The following is a 16,906-nucleotide window of genomic DNA, read 5'->3' on the forward strand; positions in this document are numbered from 1 at the left end:
TCCTTCCGCGTCTCCCGGCAGCCTCTGCGGTTTCTGCGGCGACGCTGTCCTGATAGGGCCGCAGGGGACGCCGTGGGAAAGCAGCGCGTCCGAAGGAGGAAGAACACAGCAGTTTCAACCGGTCGGGCGAAGGAACCCTCAAGAAATCAAGTGTCGGGCTGTGGCCGCAGGGTTAGTGTTTGAAACCACCCCCACCATAGTTTTATTTACTTTGGTGTAGGTCTCAGCCTTTTTCTTTTTAGGTCAAAGAACAGACTGAGGGGAGAAAAAGACGGCAAGAACAAAGATATGGATCCGTAATCCTCAAGATGATGTTTCCATTCCCACATCACTCCACATCCAAATCCTTTAAATATCTTTCACGTGCAGTTTCAATATTCAGTACACAGTTGTTTATTAGAAATATTGCGCTGTAGTAACTTACCATTTTGTGGGTTTCTTAGAGAGCTTGATCAAAACTGGGTTTAGCTGTAAAGACCCAAAGACTTTAAACACCTTACCGAAAAAAATCTCAAAACGAAAGTTGGATTTTAGTGATCGTTTCTGTGTTATGTTTGTATATCCTCACAAAATGTTTATCTTACACACTGTTCTATGATATTTTGGTTAGAAACTAGAAATCTCCTGTACCAAACAAATGCACAAAATGGTTTTTTTTCCCCAATTGTCATGATTGTTTTCCAGATTTTTAATCTGGGCAACCTCTCATTTTCAAATATGATACATTTTCTGTTAACTCATTGGGAAATAGTGCCTAAAATATAGTTGCCTAAAATAGGATTATGTGCCCTGGTAGACATCGTTTAATCATAGAAATACTGATTTTTGTCACAAAAATTCACCAAAGTATATCTATCATTGGTTTGAATTAAACCAAGTGAGTATAGCATTTCAGAACAAATTAGTCTTCGTCATGGAGTAGCTCATCGTTTTTCAGTAACTAAACCATACAGTCGAGTCAGAAGCAATGGCCCAGTGCGTTAGCCTTTCCTACTTTCAACATTTTGAAACAGGTACAAATTAACTAAATTAACTAGAAGGGGAAAATAATTTTATAGAGGATTGACTGACCTTTTAAAATATATTCTATAGGTAGAGACATAAAGGACAGGTTGACCAATCTGTTGAGAAGAGTCAAGAAGTGGGAGCTGGATAGAACCGTGTCTTCTCTCTGACTAGAGTCACTGCTTTCCTTCCAGTCACAGAGAGGCAGTGGAAGTGGTCAATTAGGCTAAGGAAAGATTAATCTATGAGATACATCCTCAGACAAGATATTTGCTGGGTTTTCCTTCACAGCAAAAGACATTTCATTATGAACCAGTTATTAGGTGGTTATTTGTAACAGATGAAATATTGACCTAAGATCTCATCTTCATTGTGTTTGTGGCTCACATGAATAAGGCTAGCATGACTGGTAGATAATGAGTCAAATGCTGTGCTATTTTAGGGCCAGTAGGGCAATTAGGTAATCTCGGGTCAGGAAACAGTTCAAGAAAGGAATACAGCACAGATAAAATACTACTTAGCATTTGCTGAGAAGGAAATGCATCCCAAATCTTAAACCTTAATTTGTCTTTACTGCTAAAAATTATTTACTCTCTGGTGATTTACTATCTAAACACATAATACATATTATCTACATTATACATTTTTATTCATATACTTATATATGTAGGTCTCTTTATTATAAAAATTTATTTCTGATGTTTTACTGTTTAGAAAGCATGTAGTTTTCCTAATATATGTGTATATATATAGTCTCTAATATATATATAAAGTCTATTTAATCCTGCTCTTCCATGGTTGTTGGTAATGTCCACTGTGACACTGACATTGAGAGTATCACACTTGAGAACAGAGTAATTTGATAATTATTGCTTATTTTTAAACTTTCATTCATTTTCAAGATCTTTTTTTAAGATTATTTCTCCTCTCTTAAGAAAAATTTTAATGCTTTCCCATGTAAACACATGTAAAGTTGAGAAGATTGAGTGGAAATTAGGCTGAATTATGTTTACTATAGTAACAAGTGACTTTTTTTCACTCTTTTTTTCTCACCTAGTTTGAAATTCAAACTAAATTAGCATTCTTTCTGCTTTAATTGCATGGCAATATAAAAAATGAAAGAAGTATCTTGACATTCTTAGTTTCTTACTTAAATACCATATATTTCCAACTGGAATTATGTATCTGTTTTCCTATCATCTTGAATTCTTCCTCTGCCTTCCCTGAAGTCTTGAGCTTGGTCTCAGATGCTAGGACCAACCCTGACTCTTGGGGGTAGGGTAGAGTGAAGGGTGGGAGTGGAATTAAAATGGTGATAGTTACATCTGTACTTAAGTGGCTCATCATTAGGTCAAATCTCACATTAACCTTTTCCCCAGTTCTAGTAACTGGCCTCCAACCTTCCCTGCACCACAATTCCGGTAACCAAATTTCTGTCTTTCTATCTTGATTATTTTCCTCATTCTAACAAGTCTTTCACTCAAGCCAATAAAAGCTTGTTCCTATACCCTAGCTTCATTATCAGTTGATAAACTGACCTACCTACAACTAAGTGCAGGCCTGATTTGATCTCTAACCTTCTTTGCTTCTAGATTTCCCACTGCCCTGCTCCTCCCCTGATGTGGCTGTCCTATGCCAGTGATGCAGGCCACTTGCCTCGACTGCCAGCTGCTTGCTGACCGGCGTAACCCTCTGTGTAAGTGTTCTGCCTGGCTGAACATCCTCCTATCACCCCCAGCTAAGTTTACCCTGGCCCTCCACCTGTCTTATCACAGTCAGGAGATGTGACATAAAGAATTAAAGTTTATAAGGGTAAGAGATCCTTACTTTGACACGTGAGAAACGTGAGATTAGGAATAAAAGATTTTGAAAATAACCACTATAACACTATGATCTCTACATACAGACTTAGAAAGTCTCAATGGAATGAATGATAGATTGTGCTGCTAATATGGTCAGCTATAAAAGAAATTTGCATGAATTTGCCACTCATGTATTAGTCAGTCTGCTGAATTGAATGCAAACAAATGAAAAGAGACCTGTGATGATTCTTGAAATTCATATAGGTACATGGGAAAGGAGTTTTAAAAGTTTAAGGCTATTGTTACTTATGAAAAGGAGAATAGTTCTTTATTCACAGTAAACTGAATAATGAAGATCATTCAACACTGAAACAGGTTTTATATTCTAGCACAAGGGTTGGCAAACTTCTTCTGAAGAGGGCCAGATAGTGAATATTTTAGGCTCTGTTTCATCTATCCAGCTCTGGCTCTGTGGCTTGCAAGCCATAGAAAATAAGTAAATAAATAAATGGGTGTGGCTGTGTTCCAATAAAACTTTATTTATGGACACTGAAATAAAAATTTCATGTAATTTTCATGCACCACAAAATATTATTATTCTTGTGATGTGTTTTCAACCATTTTAAAATGTAAAAACTGTTCTTATCTCAAGGGCCATAAAAAAATAGGTGGCAGGCCAAATTTGGCCCACTGGTTGGGTTATAATTTGCCAACCTCTGTTCTAATTTAATGCATATCTTCCCAGGCTTCCAGTTGACTAGAAATGTGTATGTATGTTGTGGGGGGTGGTGGGTGTGGGGAAGCAAAAATGCTTTTGCATATTCGAAAACACACTCATCCTTACCTAAACATTTTACATATTTAAAAGTATGCAGAATTTTGCTTGACTGTTTAGCAGTTTAAGTCCTCTATTAGGGATGTAGGGAAAATTTTTTTAACACTCTTTGTTTGAATCAAATAACCAAAGTGGGAAGTAGCCAATAGATTATCTCTAAGCCTAAACAAAACAAGCAAAACAAAAGTTTGCAAAAGACAAAGAACTCTCAAAAAAGGTCCCAGAGAAGCTATTTCCACCATCTAACTCCAGTTGGATTCCCAAATGGTTAACTTTAGGTTATAAAGTCACACACCTCCAAGTAACAACTATCTAAAGGACGCAAGAGGGTGGTAGAAGTGAAACACTGCTCTTTTTTATTCAATAGTCACCTTGTAAATAAATACCAGTGCATCAGATCTCCATTGCTAAAAATAGCAGTTGTGGGGCTGGAAGATTTTTATTGTAAGGACAAGTAAACATAGAGATGGAGATATAGCAAAGAACTATTTTCTATAATGCAGAAGACTTCTCTCCTATTTATTTACAAAATATGCCCTCAATTACGACTTGTCTGATAGATTCTGGGACTTCATGAGAAACACAGGCAGAAAAAATAAAATAAAATGGGACTGAAAAACAGATCTAAGTATTTGATAGTTTGCTTTCTCCAGTGTCCCTCCCGCTTGTCTCTTTCCTCTCTCTCCCTTTCAGATTCAGTCCATACCCTTTCACATTCATTCCATATCCTTTTCACATTCATTTCATGTTGGTCCTCTTGCCCCTCCTCCCTCATCTCCCTAGCTCCTTCTGCCTCATCTCGTTTTATAGCGCTTGGAAATTTCCTTTTCTTTCTGCTCTTCCCCTTGTGGTATCTACTAAAACCTTAGAGGAGTGATGTATATTCTGAAACTTCTGTGCGTTTCTAAGTGACGCTGAGCATGCTCAGTAGCTGGGGCAGGTTTTGTCGCCCGCAGCTGCCCTGATTCGACCTTTCCCAAAATAGACATTTAACTCTTTGGACTCCTGCCTAAGGATGTAATTCGCTTTGCTTTCTCCTCATTTTCAAGGTTCAAAGGGAAGCGGCGAGGATTCCAAGGTCCCACCATCCTCACAGCCAATGAGGGGCCTGTGAGGGAGGAGCTTGGGGCAGCTTAGTGCAGCTTGAGCTTCTGAGGGAATCATCCTCAGTAGGTGCAGTGGAGTCTGAGCTCCGCTGCACCTGTCACAGCAGAACAAAATTGAAAAAAACAAAAGCAAAATTTAAGAAAAGAAGAGAAGAAATGCTGCGGACTATGGAACCCTGTAGGACTTTCTGAAACATTTGCTGGGGATTCTGGTGGATCATGATCTTTTAAAACCAATTCTTTTTGAAGCCGGTTTGGGTAATTGGGAAAATGACACATATGCTAAATGCAGCAGCTGATCTAATGAAATGGACCAGATCTAGCGCTGCTAAAAGGGCTGCCTGCCTGGTGGCTGCGGCATATGCTCTGAAAACCCTCTATCCCATCATTAGCAGGCGTTTAAAGCAATCTGGCCACAGGAAGAGAAAAGAAGCAGCTTACCCGACTGCAGAGAACAGAGAAATACTGCATTGCACCGAGACCACTTGTAAAAATTCTTCGCCTGGAGTGAATGCAGATTTTTTCAAACAGCTACTAGAACTTCGGAAAATTCTCTTTCCAAAACTTGTGGCCACTGAAACAGGGTGGCTCTGCCTCCACTCGGTGGCTCTGATCTCGAGAACATTTCTGTCTATCTATGTGGCTGGTCTGGATGGACAAATCGTGAAAAGCATTGTGGAAAAGAAGCCTCGGGCTTTCATCATCATATTAATCAAGTGGCTTATGATTGCCATCCCTGCTGCCTCTGTGAACAGTGTGATAAGGTACCTGGAGTGCAAACTGGCTTTCATCATCAAATTACTCAAGTGGCTTATGATTGCCATCCCTGCTGCCTCTGTGAACAGTGCGATAAGGTACCTGGAGTGCAAACTGGCTTTCATCATCAAATTACTCAAGTGGCTTATGATTGCCATCCCTGCTGCCTCTGTGAACAGTGCGATAAGGTACCTGGAGTGCAAACTGGCTTTCATCATCAAATTACTCAAGTGGCTTATGATTGCCATCCCTGCTGCCTCTGTGAACAGTGCGATAAGGTACCTGGAGTGCAAACTGGCTTTGGCCTTCAGAACTCGCCTAGTAGACCATGCCTGTGAAACCTATTTTACAAATCAGACTTATTATAAGGTGATCAATATGGATGGGAGGCTGGCAAACCCTGACCAGTCTCTTACTGAGGATATTATGATGTTCTCCCAATCTGTGGCTCACTTGTATTCTAATCTGACCAAACCTATTTTAGATGTAATCCTGACCTCCTATACGCTCATCCAGACTGCTACATCCAGAGGAGCTAGCCCAATTGGGCCCACCCTATTAGCAGGGCTTGTGGTATATGCCACTGCTACAGTGTTGAAAGCCTGCTCTCCCAAATTTGGTAAATTGGTGGCTGAAGAAGCTCATAGAAAAGGCTGTTTGCAGTATGTGCACTCCAGAATTATAGCCAAGGTTGAAGAAATTGCCTTTTACAGAGGACATAAGGTAAGATAGAAATTAAGATGATGGGTGAAATGTGAGACTGTTCGAGCTGCCACTGCAGTGCTAGATACCATCTGTTGTACTGTTGATGGACCCACTTCTTTAGCGTTTTAGACTCCGATGACATCTAAACCTGTACTAGAATGTATGCTTCCTTACCCTTTTTACTCACAAGTTGTTAAAGAATTATAGAGTGCAAACTTTTCTAAAGTTTCATGAGAATAAAATTTTCAGCACTCAGTCTACTTAGCCTCAGTTACCCAAACATGCTCAGAATTATCTCTGAAGCATTTTCTTAAAACTTAAATCCTAATTGGTTGTAGAACATTAGAAGAAAATGTGTTTGGAAACTGAGTAAACACATGTCCATTGAGATGGAAAATTTAGGATGGTATTCTCTTGGTGTTACTATTGAGGGCCCTTTGTTTTTAAGAGGAAAAAAGACCCTGTCCTTTTACATGAAAGACAAGTTTAACAATTTTGCATGCCTGGTCAGCAATGGAGGGTCCTCAGTCCTAAGAAGTGCAGGAGAGTGTGTCTCACAAATGGCATTTCCAACTCTTAGTTAATGTTCAGCACCATGTTTGACACAAATAAAAAGAGGCAGTGAAATGAAATTTTGTCTGGCTTTGAGAGAAAAGCTAAGATTAGAGAAGAAATGAGGAGGAGAAAAGGAATTTCAGAACGTTATTTCTGAATACTAAAGATTTTCGACATTAAGCAGATCCCTAAAATAGTTAGCCTAATTACATAAACTTCCAGAGCATTGAAGTAACCTCAGAATATTAAATACGACCAAATTTTTTAAGGTGATGCATCTGAAATCTTAATACAAATGACTTAGTACAAATGAAATATTCAGGTATTCTTAAGTTGAAATGGTATTTTAATTCCCAAGCAGAATTATTTACTTTTTGAAGCATCATTAGTTATCAAGACAAACGTTTACAGTAGTAGGAATCTGAAGAAGAAAATTTAAAGCAAATTTAGGACTTCTACTCCCCCTTGAAAATTGTCCTTATATGTTGTATTAGTCATATTGACTTGTGATTCTTCTTGAATCATTGAACTCAGTGATTTAAATTATACCATGCTGTAGGCTTCCGGCATTTAAGACAAAATCCAGCAAATTGAGTTAGTTCGAAAATGGAATCTAATTACACATATGTGTGTCATGTGTTTATTTTCAAATATTTTTGGTGTGATCAAGAAGGATAAAGTTCTAACATTGTTTACTCATGTCTTATAGAATATCGTTTAATTTTAACCTCATGCATGTAATTTTGAAATAAAAATTATAAATCACTGACATGTACTTTATATTTACTAAGTATCATGGGTTTTTTTCAATAATATAGGTGTGACCAAATTAAACAATAATGACTCATTCTTATATTAATCTGTATTTTTTAGTTGTTAGAATCATAGATCATACTATACTAAGTAAAACAAAATAATGTGTACCTATCTTTAAAGAAAGCCTTCAGACATACAGTATTTACTTTTGTAACTCATGCTGGGTTCTTGCCTCTTTTTCCCTCTATAGGTGGAAATGAAGCAACTCCAGAAAAGTTACAAAGCTTTAGCCGATCAGATGAACCTCATTTTATCCAAACGTTTGTGGTGCATCATGATAGAGCAGTTCTTGATGAAGTATGTTTGGAGCAGCAGTGGACTGATTATGGTGGCTGTACCTATTATCACTGCAACTGGCTTTGCAGATGGTGGTAATGACATTTATGCTTAATCTTCAATATATGTTTAGGATTATTTCTCTTGAAGGTGTCACTGCTGGTTTTGTGTGAGTGAAACTGAATATGTAGCCATTTTTCTGTGGTCATTAATGGTCAGAAACAAAGGCAGACTTTGCAACATCCAATAATAATACCTGCAATGTGAAAGGAGATAAGTGGCTCAAAAGTCCTTTCCAGTTGTGAGATATTTCAAATTAATATCTTGAAAAGCAGTGTAAGTTCTCTCCATGTGTTTTAAACTTCAGTTCTGCACATCCCATGTATTTAGTCTATAAATATTCTATAACTGGATCTGCCCTGTTTTGTGATTTGAAGAGTTGGTTGACTACATTAGGCAACTAGGAATATTGTTTTAGGAAGTGCTTCACACCATGGAAGGAGATCTCCTCTACTTGTAGGTAACATAGATAAAGCTCCTATGTAGCATGATTTGGTGGCATTGTGGGGGTAGGGGTTGTCAAGCTGCCCCTGTCTAATTCTAGCTATCACCACCCCAGTGGTTTTTACCAACATTTTTCATCTTTGGGATAACTAAGAAAGATAAGGACAACAAGAACAATATTAAAACGTTCTGTAATACTTGAGATGGGAGTTTGGGTCTTAATGGGCAGAGACAAAGGGGAGTTAATTAAAGTAGCAGCATTTTCTGCTCTTCCTCCAAAATAAAACGTTCCCCCTTCTCTTTAAAAACCACTTGGTCAAAATTGGCCTTAGTGTTGAAGTAACTAAATAAAAGCATGGGCTTTGTAGTAAGACAGAGCTTAGCTCAACTCTTGGCTTTCCCTCTTCCTGCCTGTATCCTCTCAGTCATGTTAATTAAACTCTGAACCTCCATTTCCTCATCTGTAAAAGGAGAATTGGAAAGGCTACTTCAGAGGACTGTTGGGAGGATTTAACAGAATAATGTTTATAAAGTACAGAGCATGCTCTTGACGTTCTTGATATAGAGTGACAATTATTACCTAGGAAACAAAAGGCAACACTGAGAATAAGGTAACAGAATTCACACTATTTTACGGCTATTTTTGGTGTAGAATTAAGAATTAAGTTATTTGTTTGAAGTCATCTAATAAAAACAAGTAAAAGAATTACCCTATACTTTAATATTTTGAAACAGTGCTTCAATGCTTTAACCAATTATTACAAAAAAACTTGTCAAATTTGAGTCATTCTTAACCTAAAATTGTTCATTTTAGTAAATTGGAATTTGTCAATCCCATGTGATAAGACTGTAGATATACCAAATATACTCCACAACTCAACTGTCTAATACTGTGTTTAGACCACTGGGAAACTGAATTTTATCTATTTTTATGTTTTCAAAGTTTTATTTTTCAAAAAATCATTTAAAAAGTTTATATTGAATAAGGTGTTGTTGGTAATAGTATTTTTAGACATAATCCTTTCATTATAAGATAAAATAAATTGCTTTTTCAAAAAAGTATTGGAGAAAAAAATGACACAAAAATTTATGGTCTTGAGATTAGTTTTAGTAAGACACAACAAAATTATCAGATATTCATAGTGGGTCTAAGTATATGGATGTTTTAAAAGGTTCGTATATAACGTATAGAGACAACACCAATGACAAGATCATGGTGTAGTTCTCTTAGTGCTTGGAAGCACGGGTCTTATTACAAAACCCCAGAGTATTCAACATAGAGCAGAGAAAATGCAGCTATTAATGGTGACAAATTAACCCCACAGAGACCAGTAAGAAGTAAACAGTATATGCAAAGAATCTAACAATCTTATTTCTATGGGTGATGTAATAAGATATTTAAAAATAAATCCTGAAAATATCATATTAAATTAAAGAAACAACATTAAAATTTCACATTGAAATTATGATAATCACAGTGATGCAAGTAAAATAAAGTAATTCTTAAAGCTTCTTTTCAAAAGAGGATTTTATACAAAGAGAAGCAGTATAAGAATGTCATAGAAGAAAAAAATAAATTCGTATGACAGCATTATTATGAGAAGGTGCTTCAGTATCTTCTGTAATTTCTAATGTTACTATATATACGCTTATAATGTTTGTACGTATTTACTAAAGACATTTGACCTACAATGATTTAACACATGAAAATATTGTTAGCATTTTACTCATACAAAATTATTTTTTCTAAATAATGATATATCTTTGAGGCTTTAGGTCTTGGAATTACATATCATATATTCTAATCTAATCTTCAGTCTTAATTTACACTTATGCCCTGAGTTGTCCCTTATGTTAGAGATGAATTAAATACATGATACTGTATATTTTAAAGCAAAAATAGGTGGAAAAAGTGGGTGAATGAGAGAAGAATGGCAAAGAGAAAAGGGAGAAAAAGTAGGATAGAGGAAAAAAAGACAATACAATAAAGAAGCAGGCCACTGTTCAGATCTTGACTCAGCTATTTAGTAGTTATCCATCCTTGAGAAATTTGCATAAACTTTATATGCCTCAGTTTTCCTCTCTTAACCATAGGTATAGTAATATATATCTTACAGAATTATGAAATTGTATATAATGTATTTAATGTGCTTTGAAACAGTTCTCAGCAAGTAGTAAGAATTTAGGTGGATCATTGTTAATATTTATTCTATTCTTACCATGTGGGCTCTGGCATCAGATTGCCTGGGTTCAAATGCTTACTCTTTTGCTTACTAGGCTATGACTATGGGCAAGTCATTTAACCTTCTTGTGCTTCAATTTCCTCATTTCTGAAATGGGAGAAATTATAGCAGGGTTGTTAGGAGGATTAAAGAAGAGTACATGTGTAAAACTTAGAACAATGCCTGCTTCATCGAAAATGCTCAATAGACATTTGCTGGCACGATTATTGTTGTTAAGAGAGCAAGATATTTAAAAGTGATTAGGAAGTCAGAGGTAAAAGTGCAGATAGGAGGAAGAGCCTGCATAGTTTTTTTGGAGGAGAAAAGAAAAATAGTTTTGTAGTAGATTTGTTATACCACCCACCTACAACTTCAAGTGAAATCTTATGGTTAGGACAGGATTATGTTTATATTCAAGTTCACATTACAAAATTGCATGTGGAATCATGCCATTTTCACTCAGACGAGGAGCTTAGAGGTCATCCAGTCTGGAGCCCCAGATTTGCCTCAGGGCACACAGATGGTTAGTGGAAGCACTAAGGATAGAAGACATTATGTGATTCCTAGTGTGTTACTTTTCTTACCTTCATCACGCTACCTCCGTTTAGCTATATTGGAACTTAGTCTATAAGGGACTTAACTTAGTTTGAGACCAAGCAATCGTGGGAGCTAATGCTTGAAATAGAGGCATTGAAATAGTTAATTATATATAGTTTCTGTTATATTTTCTTAGAGGACATTACCCCTTTCTTTGCTTTGTATTAAGAGAAAGACTGAAATTATGTCAAGAAAATAGTTACCTGGGAGCTGTATCTCAATTTTTTAATATTATAGGCCACTTTTCTTCTCTTCATATCAAAAGCAGTTCTGGGCAAGGCCAGGGAAAGCTACTTATAGGTCCCTTCTGCCGGACCTTATCACAGACACCTGACAGGCAGTGAACAGTGCACCTAAGCCACTAGCACTGCCAGTAGCGTCCACATGTTGGTGATCTGCTAACGTGAGGTGGCACCTCAGAAGTAGCAACTGAAAGCACTCTTAGGAATGGAACTGAACTCTACCATAACCCTCATAACATGGGTGATATTTTATTCCTAAAATGTACTTCCAACAAGATGATCTCCATAGCTCCTGCTGCAGGAGTATGTCTCATATTCAAATGCCAAATTGTTGAAATATAATTTTGTATTTGGGTCAGTTTACATATGACTACTCTCTTGTTGACCAATTATTGTCACAGTAATTATCAGTACATATCAAAGACATACTTTGTAGCTGTAATTAGCTATTCGTGTCAGGAGCTATAATTTTTAAAGTATAACATACATGCCCACAACGGCACAATCATTAGTGTACCACTCAGTGAACTGTCACAAAGTCAACCCATACACGTAAGCACCACTGAGAAGAAACAGAACCTTACCTTCATCCTAGAAGCTCCCATCCCAGAAACCCCTTCCCAGTCTTATCCTCATCTTCAGCCTCCTACCCCCATCCCCACTTCCTCCTGCCCCTGCCCCCATGCCACAGCAAAGGCAGGCATTTTACCGATCATTCATTAGTATTTGCTGGGTTTTGAGCCTTATATAAATAGTATCATGCAGTACGTATGAGAGTTTTAGTTGCTCCACATCTTTGTCAATGTTTGATGTGAGTCTTTTTCCTTTTAGGCATTCTTATGAGTGTATAAGCGTGCTTCATTGTAGTCTTAATTTGCATTTCTCTGATGACTGAGGAGGTTAAGCACTTTTCATTTGTTTATTGGCTACTTGGATAGCCTTTTTTATGAAGTACCGATAAGTTTTTTCTTCATTTTTAAACTGGCTTATCTGGTTTTTGCTTGTTCATTTGTAAAGCTCTTGTGTATTCTGTAATGAGTAGTTTGTCAGATACACACACACACACACACACACTCAAATCTCTTTTCCCACTCTATTCTTGCCTTTTCAGTCTCTTAAGTGTCTAAGAGAAGTTCATAATTTTAATATAGTTCAATTTATCAATCATTTTCTTTGTTGTTAGTGCTTTTTTTGTCCTGTTTAAGAAATATTTGTGTCACCCAAGGTCATAGAGTTATTCTCCTATTTTTTTTTTTTTTTTTTTTGAGGAAGATTAGCCCTGAGCTAACTACTGCCAATCCTCCTCTTTTTTTTTCTGAGGAAGACTAGCCCTGAGCTAACATCCATGCCCACCTTCCTCTACTTTATACATGGGACGCCTACCACAGCATGGCGTTTGCCATGCGGTGCCATGTCTGTACCCGGGATCTGAGCCAGCGAACCCCAGGCCATCGAGAAGCAGAACGTGCCAACTTAACCGCTGCACCACTGGGCCGGCCCTCTCCTATTTTATCTTCTAGAAATTTATTGGTTTTTCATTTCACATTAAGATCATCAGTTAGAATTGATGTTTATATATGGTATGAGGTAGGGTAAGATTCAGATTTGTCAAGGTGGCAAAGATAAAACATAAATGACAAGAAATAAACTCAGATTGTAAGTCCAAAGAAAAAAGTACAGAAGGGTAGCCTGCTTTTTTAATTTTTAAAAAATTAATAGACAATTTTCTTTAGAATAGTTTTAGGTTTACAGAAAAATTGAGCAGAAAGTGTTCAGTTCCCAAATTTCCCCTCCTCCCATAATTTCCCTTGTTATTTACATCTTGTATTAATGTGATACCTTTGTTATAACTGATGAACCAATATTTATACATTAGTAACTGAAGTCCATAGTTTACATTAGGATTCACTCTTTGCATTATACAGTTCTATGGGTTTTCACAAATGTATTACATAACCTTAGTTTTAAATCCTTTCTCACCTTTTCAGTGAAATAGCAACAGATGTGACCGTGTTTCAATATATCCTTTTATTAGCAGAGCTGAAAATAGCAGTAAAATGAGAAGATATAATGTTAAATATTAAATCCTTAAGTGAGGCACTTTTGACAACGTATTCAAAATATTTGGTGAGGAAGATAAAATGTGTTGATCTGGGATACAAAATAGGTGAGTGCTTTAGGTCATGAATTTATATCTCTGACACTGAGGAATGTACCCTTCTCACAGAGGCTATGCAGTTGGCTGTTGTGAGCATGGCAAAATACTACTGGCACTGCTCTCACAGTACTTTCCAAAGAACAATCCGTAGAATAAAAGTCAAATGAAATCTGTCCAGAGCTATTTGTAATTTTGTTGCTAAAAGCACGAAGAAAACCCAATAGGCATTAATCTGCTAAAGCGACGTGGAAAGTACCATGCCATGTCAAACACCAGTTCATCTGTGCTAGTGTTTTTACTTCTTAACAGAGACTGTCAGTAAAAGCTACTATTTAAACCGCTTTTAACCCAAATTCATAAAATCCCATGATTATTTTAGATCACCAGCCAGATTCTCTATGAGCCAAAACTATTCTTAGTGCTTTAACTGATTCAGCAATTCACTATTTTGGTAGCTTGCTGAGAATCTTTCGGTAATTTTTTTGTGTCTATCTAAATTTTGTCACACATTTAAATGTAAGAATATCTACATTCTGTTTCCAGTCTATTTATTCAATCACATTTTTCACTCCTCACTTATACCAGCACTCAAAGCCTTTCTTTTTTCATTCCTCAGGGAAACTCACTCACTTCAAGGGGGCTAACAGGAGTCCTCTAGAGCAGTGACAATAGTAGGGCTAGGAGGAACCACATTGGACTATTTGTCCTCTTTTTTTTTTTTTAAAGATTGGCACCTGAGCTAACAACTGTTGCCAATCTTCTTTTTTTCCTTCTTCTTCTTCTCCTCCACAAAACCCCCCAGTACATAGTTGTATATTCTAGTTGTGAGTGACTCTGGCTGTGCTATGTGGGACACCACCTCAGCGTGGCCTGCTGAGCGGTGCCGTGTCCGCGCCCAGGATCCCAACCAGCGAAACCCTGGGCTGCCAAAGTGGAGCTCAGGAACTTAACCACTCGGCCACCGGGTGGCCCCTAGACTATTGTAAAAGGGCCCCATGAACTCATGGTGATTCTCATACTCGGGTGAAATCAGTGCCTGACACCAACCCATGCTGTAACTTGATCAAGCTGTTTATCATTCAGTTGGCATTGCTTGAAGTTTCCCTTCTCTGTCCTGTTGCTTATACTATACTTATGATCTATTGAAATTATATGTGGTCTTCAAGGCCTCACTCACAGTCTACTCCTCCATGAAGCATTTCCTGTCTCTTGCAGCAAGAAATGATCTTTGCCTCCTCTAAACACCTCCCATTAACTCTCTTCATAGGCTGCCCTGCATAGTTATTTGGGAACTTATCTTCTCTCTCCTACCAAACTGTAGGCTCCCTAAGGAAAGAGTCTGAAAATCACATTTATCCTTGCATGTCCTATAGCACCTTGCCTAATTTCTTGCATATCTAGGTGTTCAGTAAATATCTGCTGAGTGCATTTTACCTTATATTATGCGTGGATCTCTTTCAAACCCAGCTGAGCTGTCTGTGAGCAAGTAAATATGAAATTATCTGGTAGTCATAATAGGGCATAAGTTAAATATTTGCACTGATATGGAGAAAAAAAACCTTTGCACTGAGATAAGTCAGAGAACAATAAATATCAAAGTTAGACTATGACTATCTATATCACTCTAATTTCTTCATTAATTTTCAGCATTTAATTTAGAACTTTGGAAATAATCTATAGACGGGCCAGATAGAGACTCAAATTGTTGGAAAGATTAAAATAATGACTTGGAGAGAACAATTTTGAAGAATGAGACTAAATTAAATAGATATGCGATAATAACTAGAGAAAATAATAACAGCTAACATTTAGAGAACTTATTATAGGCCATAGATTAGACTAACACTTCATTTGTATTTCACCTTAAAACAACTCTTTGAGATAGAATTGTTTGAGATAGTATTATTGTCTCCCTCATTTACAAATGAGAAAATAGGCATGGAGAGGATAAGTGGCAAGTTCTACTTACCTTACTACCTGCCAATAAGTAGTAAAGCCTGGATTCAAACCTAGTCTGACTCCTCTTAACTGTAATTCTGCATTGACAGTAATTTAGGATGTTCATTCATCTATCCATCCCATCCGTGCATCCATGCATCCATTCAATACACATTAAGGAGTACTATGTGCTGGAGACTCTGCTGAGTACTAGGAATAAAGAATAAAACACACATTCTTGACCCTTAAGAAACTTAAAGTCCATTGGAAAGGCCAGCAAAAGTTTCCAGGGAAACCTTTACTAAAGAGTTAACTCTTGAAGAAAGAGCTAGACAAAGAAGGAAGAGAAGTATATTGAAGTCAGAAGAAATCATGTATGCAAATAGCAGAGGATAAATAGAGTGTTGCATGTTTGGGCTGCCGCTAGACTGTAGAGTGAGGGTTGGTTGAAACAGGTAGACAGAGGCTGGATTATGAGGGTCAGCTAACTTGCATTTCTATTAAAGGAACTACACTAGAAATATTTGCTTGTATTCCTATTAGTAGTATTTTATTGACCAAATCCATAGTATTTGATTGCCTAGCTGTAATAAGGGCAGGGAGTTGAATTTGGAAAAAGTTAAAAGAATGCTAAGTGAAAATAGTCATAATTCCTATAGACTTACTTTTGTTCCAAGTCTCCTTCTAAAAAAATAATGAAACAAAAGAAAGCTTTAAATAAAATCTCGTACAAATATTGTATTTTCAATAATTCATTAAATTTCTAAGAAATTGCTGGTACTAATGAAAAATTTACATGTGGTTGTTTTGGCCATAATTTCATCTGTATAAAATAAAACATTTAGTTACTTGAAAAAACTCAATAGTTTTGTAGTTTGCTTTTAGATCTAGAGGATGGCCCCAAACAAGCTATGGTTAGTGAACGGACAGAAGCCTTTACTACTGCTCGAACTTTATTGGCCTCTGGAGCTGATGCTATTGAAAGGATTATGTCTTCATACAAAGAGGTACTTGCATTTCTCATCATCAATTTGATTAAAATAAGATATATGAAAATCAAGCAAAATGTAAATTACAAGATATACTTAGTATTTTGGAAACATTTTTCTCTACCAAACATTGCTAAGAGTAAGGCAGCCCTCCCAAGTATATTGCTGCTAATAACCTTTAATTTTTACACTTTCAATTATAACTCCTCTTTTTCTGTCTATAGTATGATGTATTTGTTTTTAATTAAAAAAAAAACCCACACCCCTAGGTGTGGATTCTGGAGCCAGAGTGCCTAAATTTAAATTCTTGCTCCAGTATTTACAAATTATATGAACTTACTCAAATTCCTTAACCTGTCTGTGTCTGTTTCATCATCTGTGAAATAAGGATAATGATAGC

The 16,906-nt window shown here is 36.8% G+C and overlaps 1 protein-coding gene across 4 annotated transcripts in view; it reads left to right on the forward strand.

The window, feature by feature from the left end:
• The first annotated feature begins 19 nt into the window (after positions 1–19).
• Positions 20–16,906, forward strand: part of LOC102150839 (ATP-binding cassette sub-family D member 2-like) — a 287,276-nt gene continuing 270,389 nt past the window's right edge. For all 4 annotated transcript variants that reach the window (XR_011425372.1, XR_011425373.1, XM_070233659.1 and 1 more), the window contains exons 1-5: positions 20–171; positions 2,598–2,701; positions 4,692–6,227; positions 7,771–7,951; positions 16,403–16,524. Coding sequence is in view for 2 of the 4 variants with exons in the window: in XM_070233659.1 (XP_070089760.1) it covers positions 5,019–6,227; positions 7,771–7,951; positions 16,403–16,524 (1,512 nt within the window). In the remaining 2 variants the exon portion in view is untranslated. The remainder of the gene's footprint in view (positions 172–2,597; positions 2,702–4,691; positions 6,228–7,770; positions 7,952–16,402; positions 16,525–16,906) is intronic.

This window comes from Equus caballus, chromosome 14 (assembly GCF_041296265.1).
Source record: "Equus caballus isolate H_3958 breed thoroughbred chromosome 14, TB-T2T, whole genome shotgun sequence".
Lineage (NCBI taxonomy): Eukaryota > Metazoa > Chordata > Mammalia > Perissodactyla > Equidae > Equus > Equus caballus.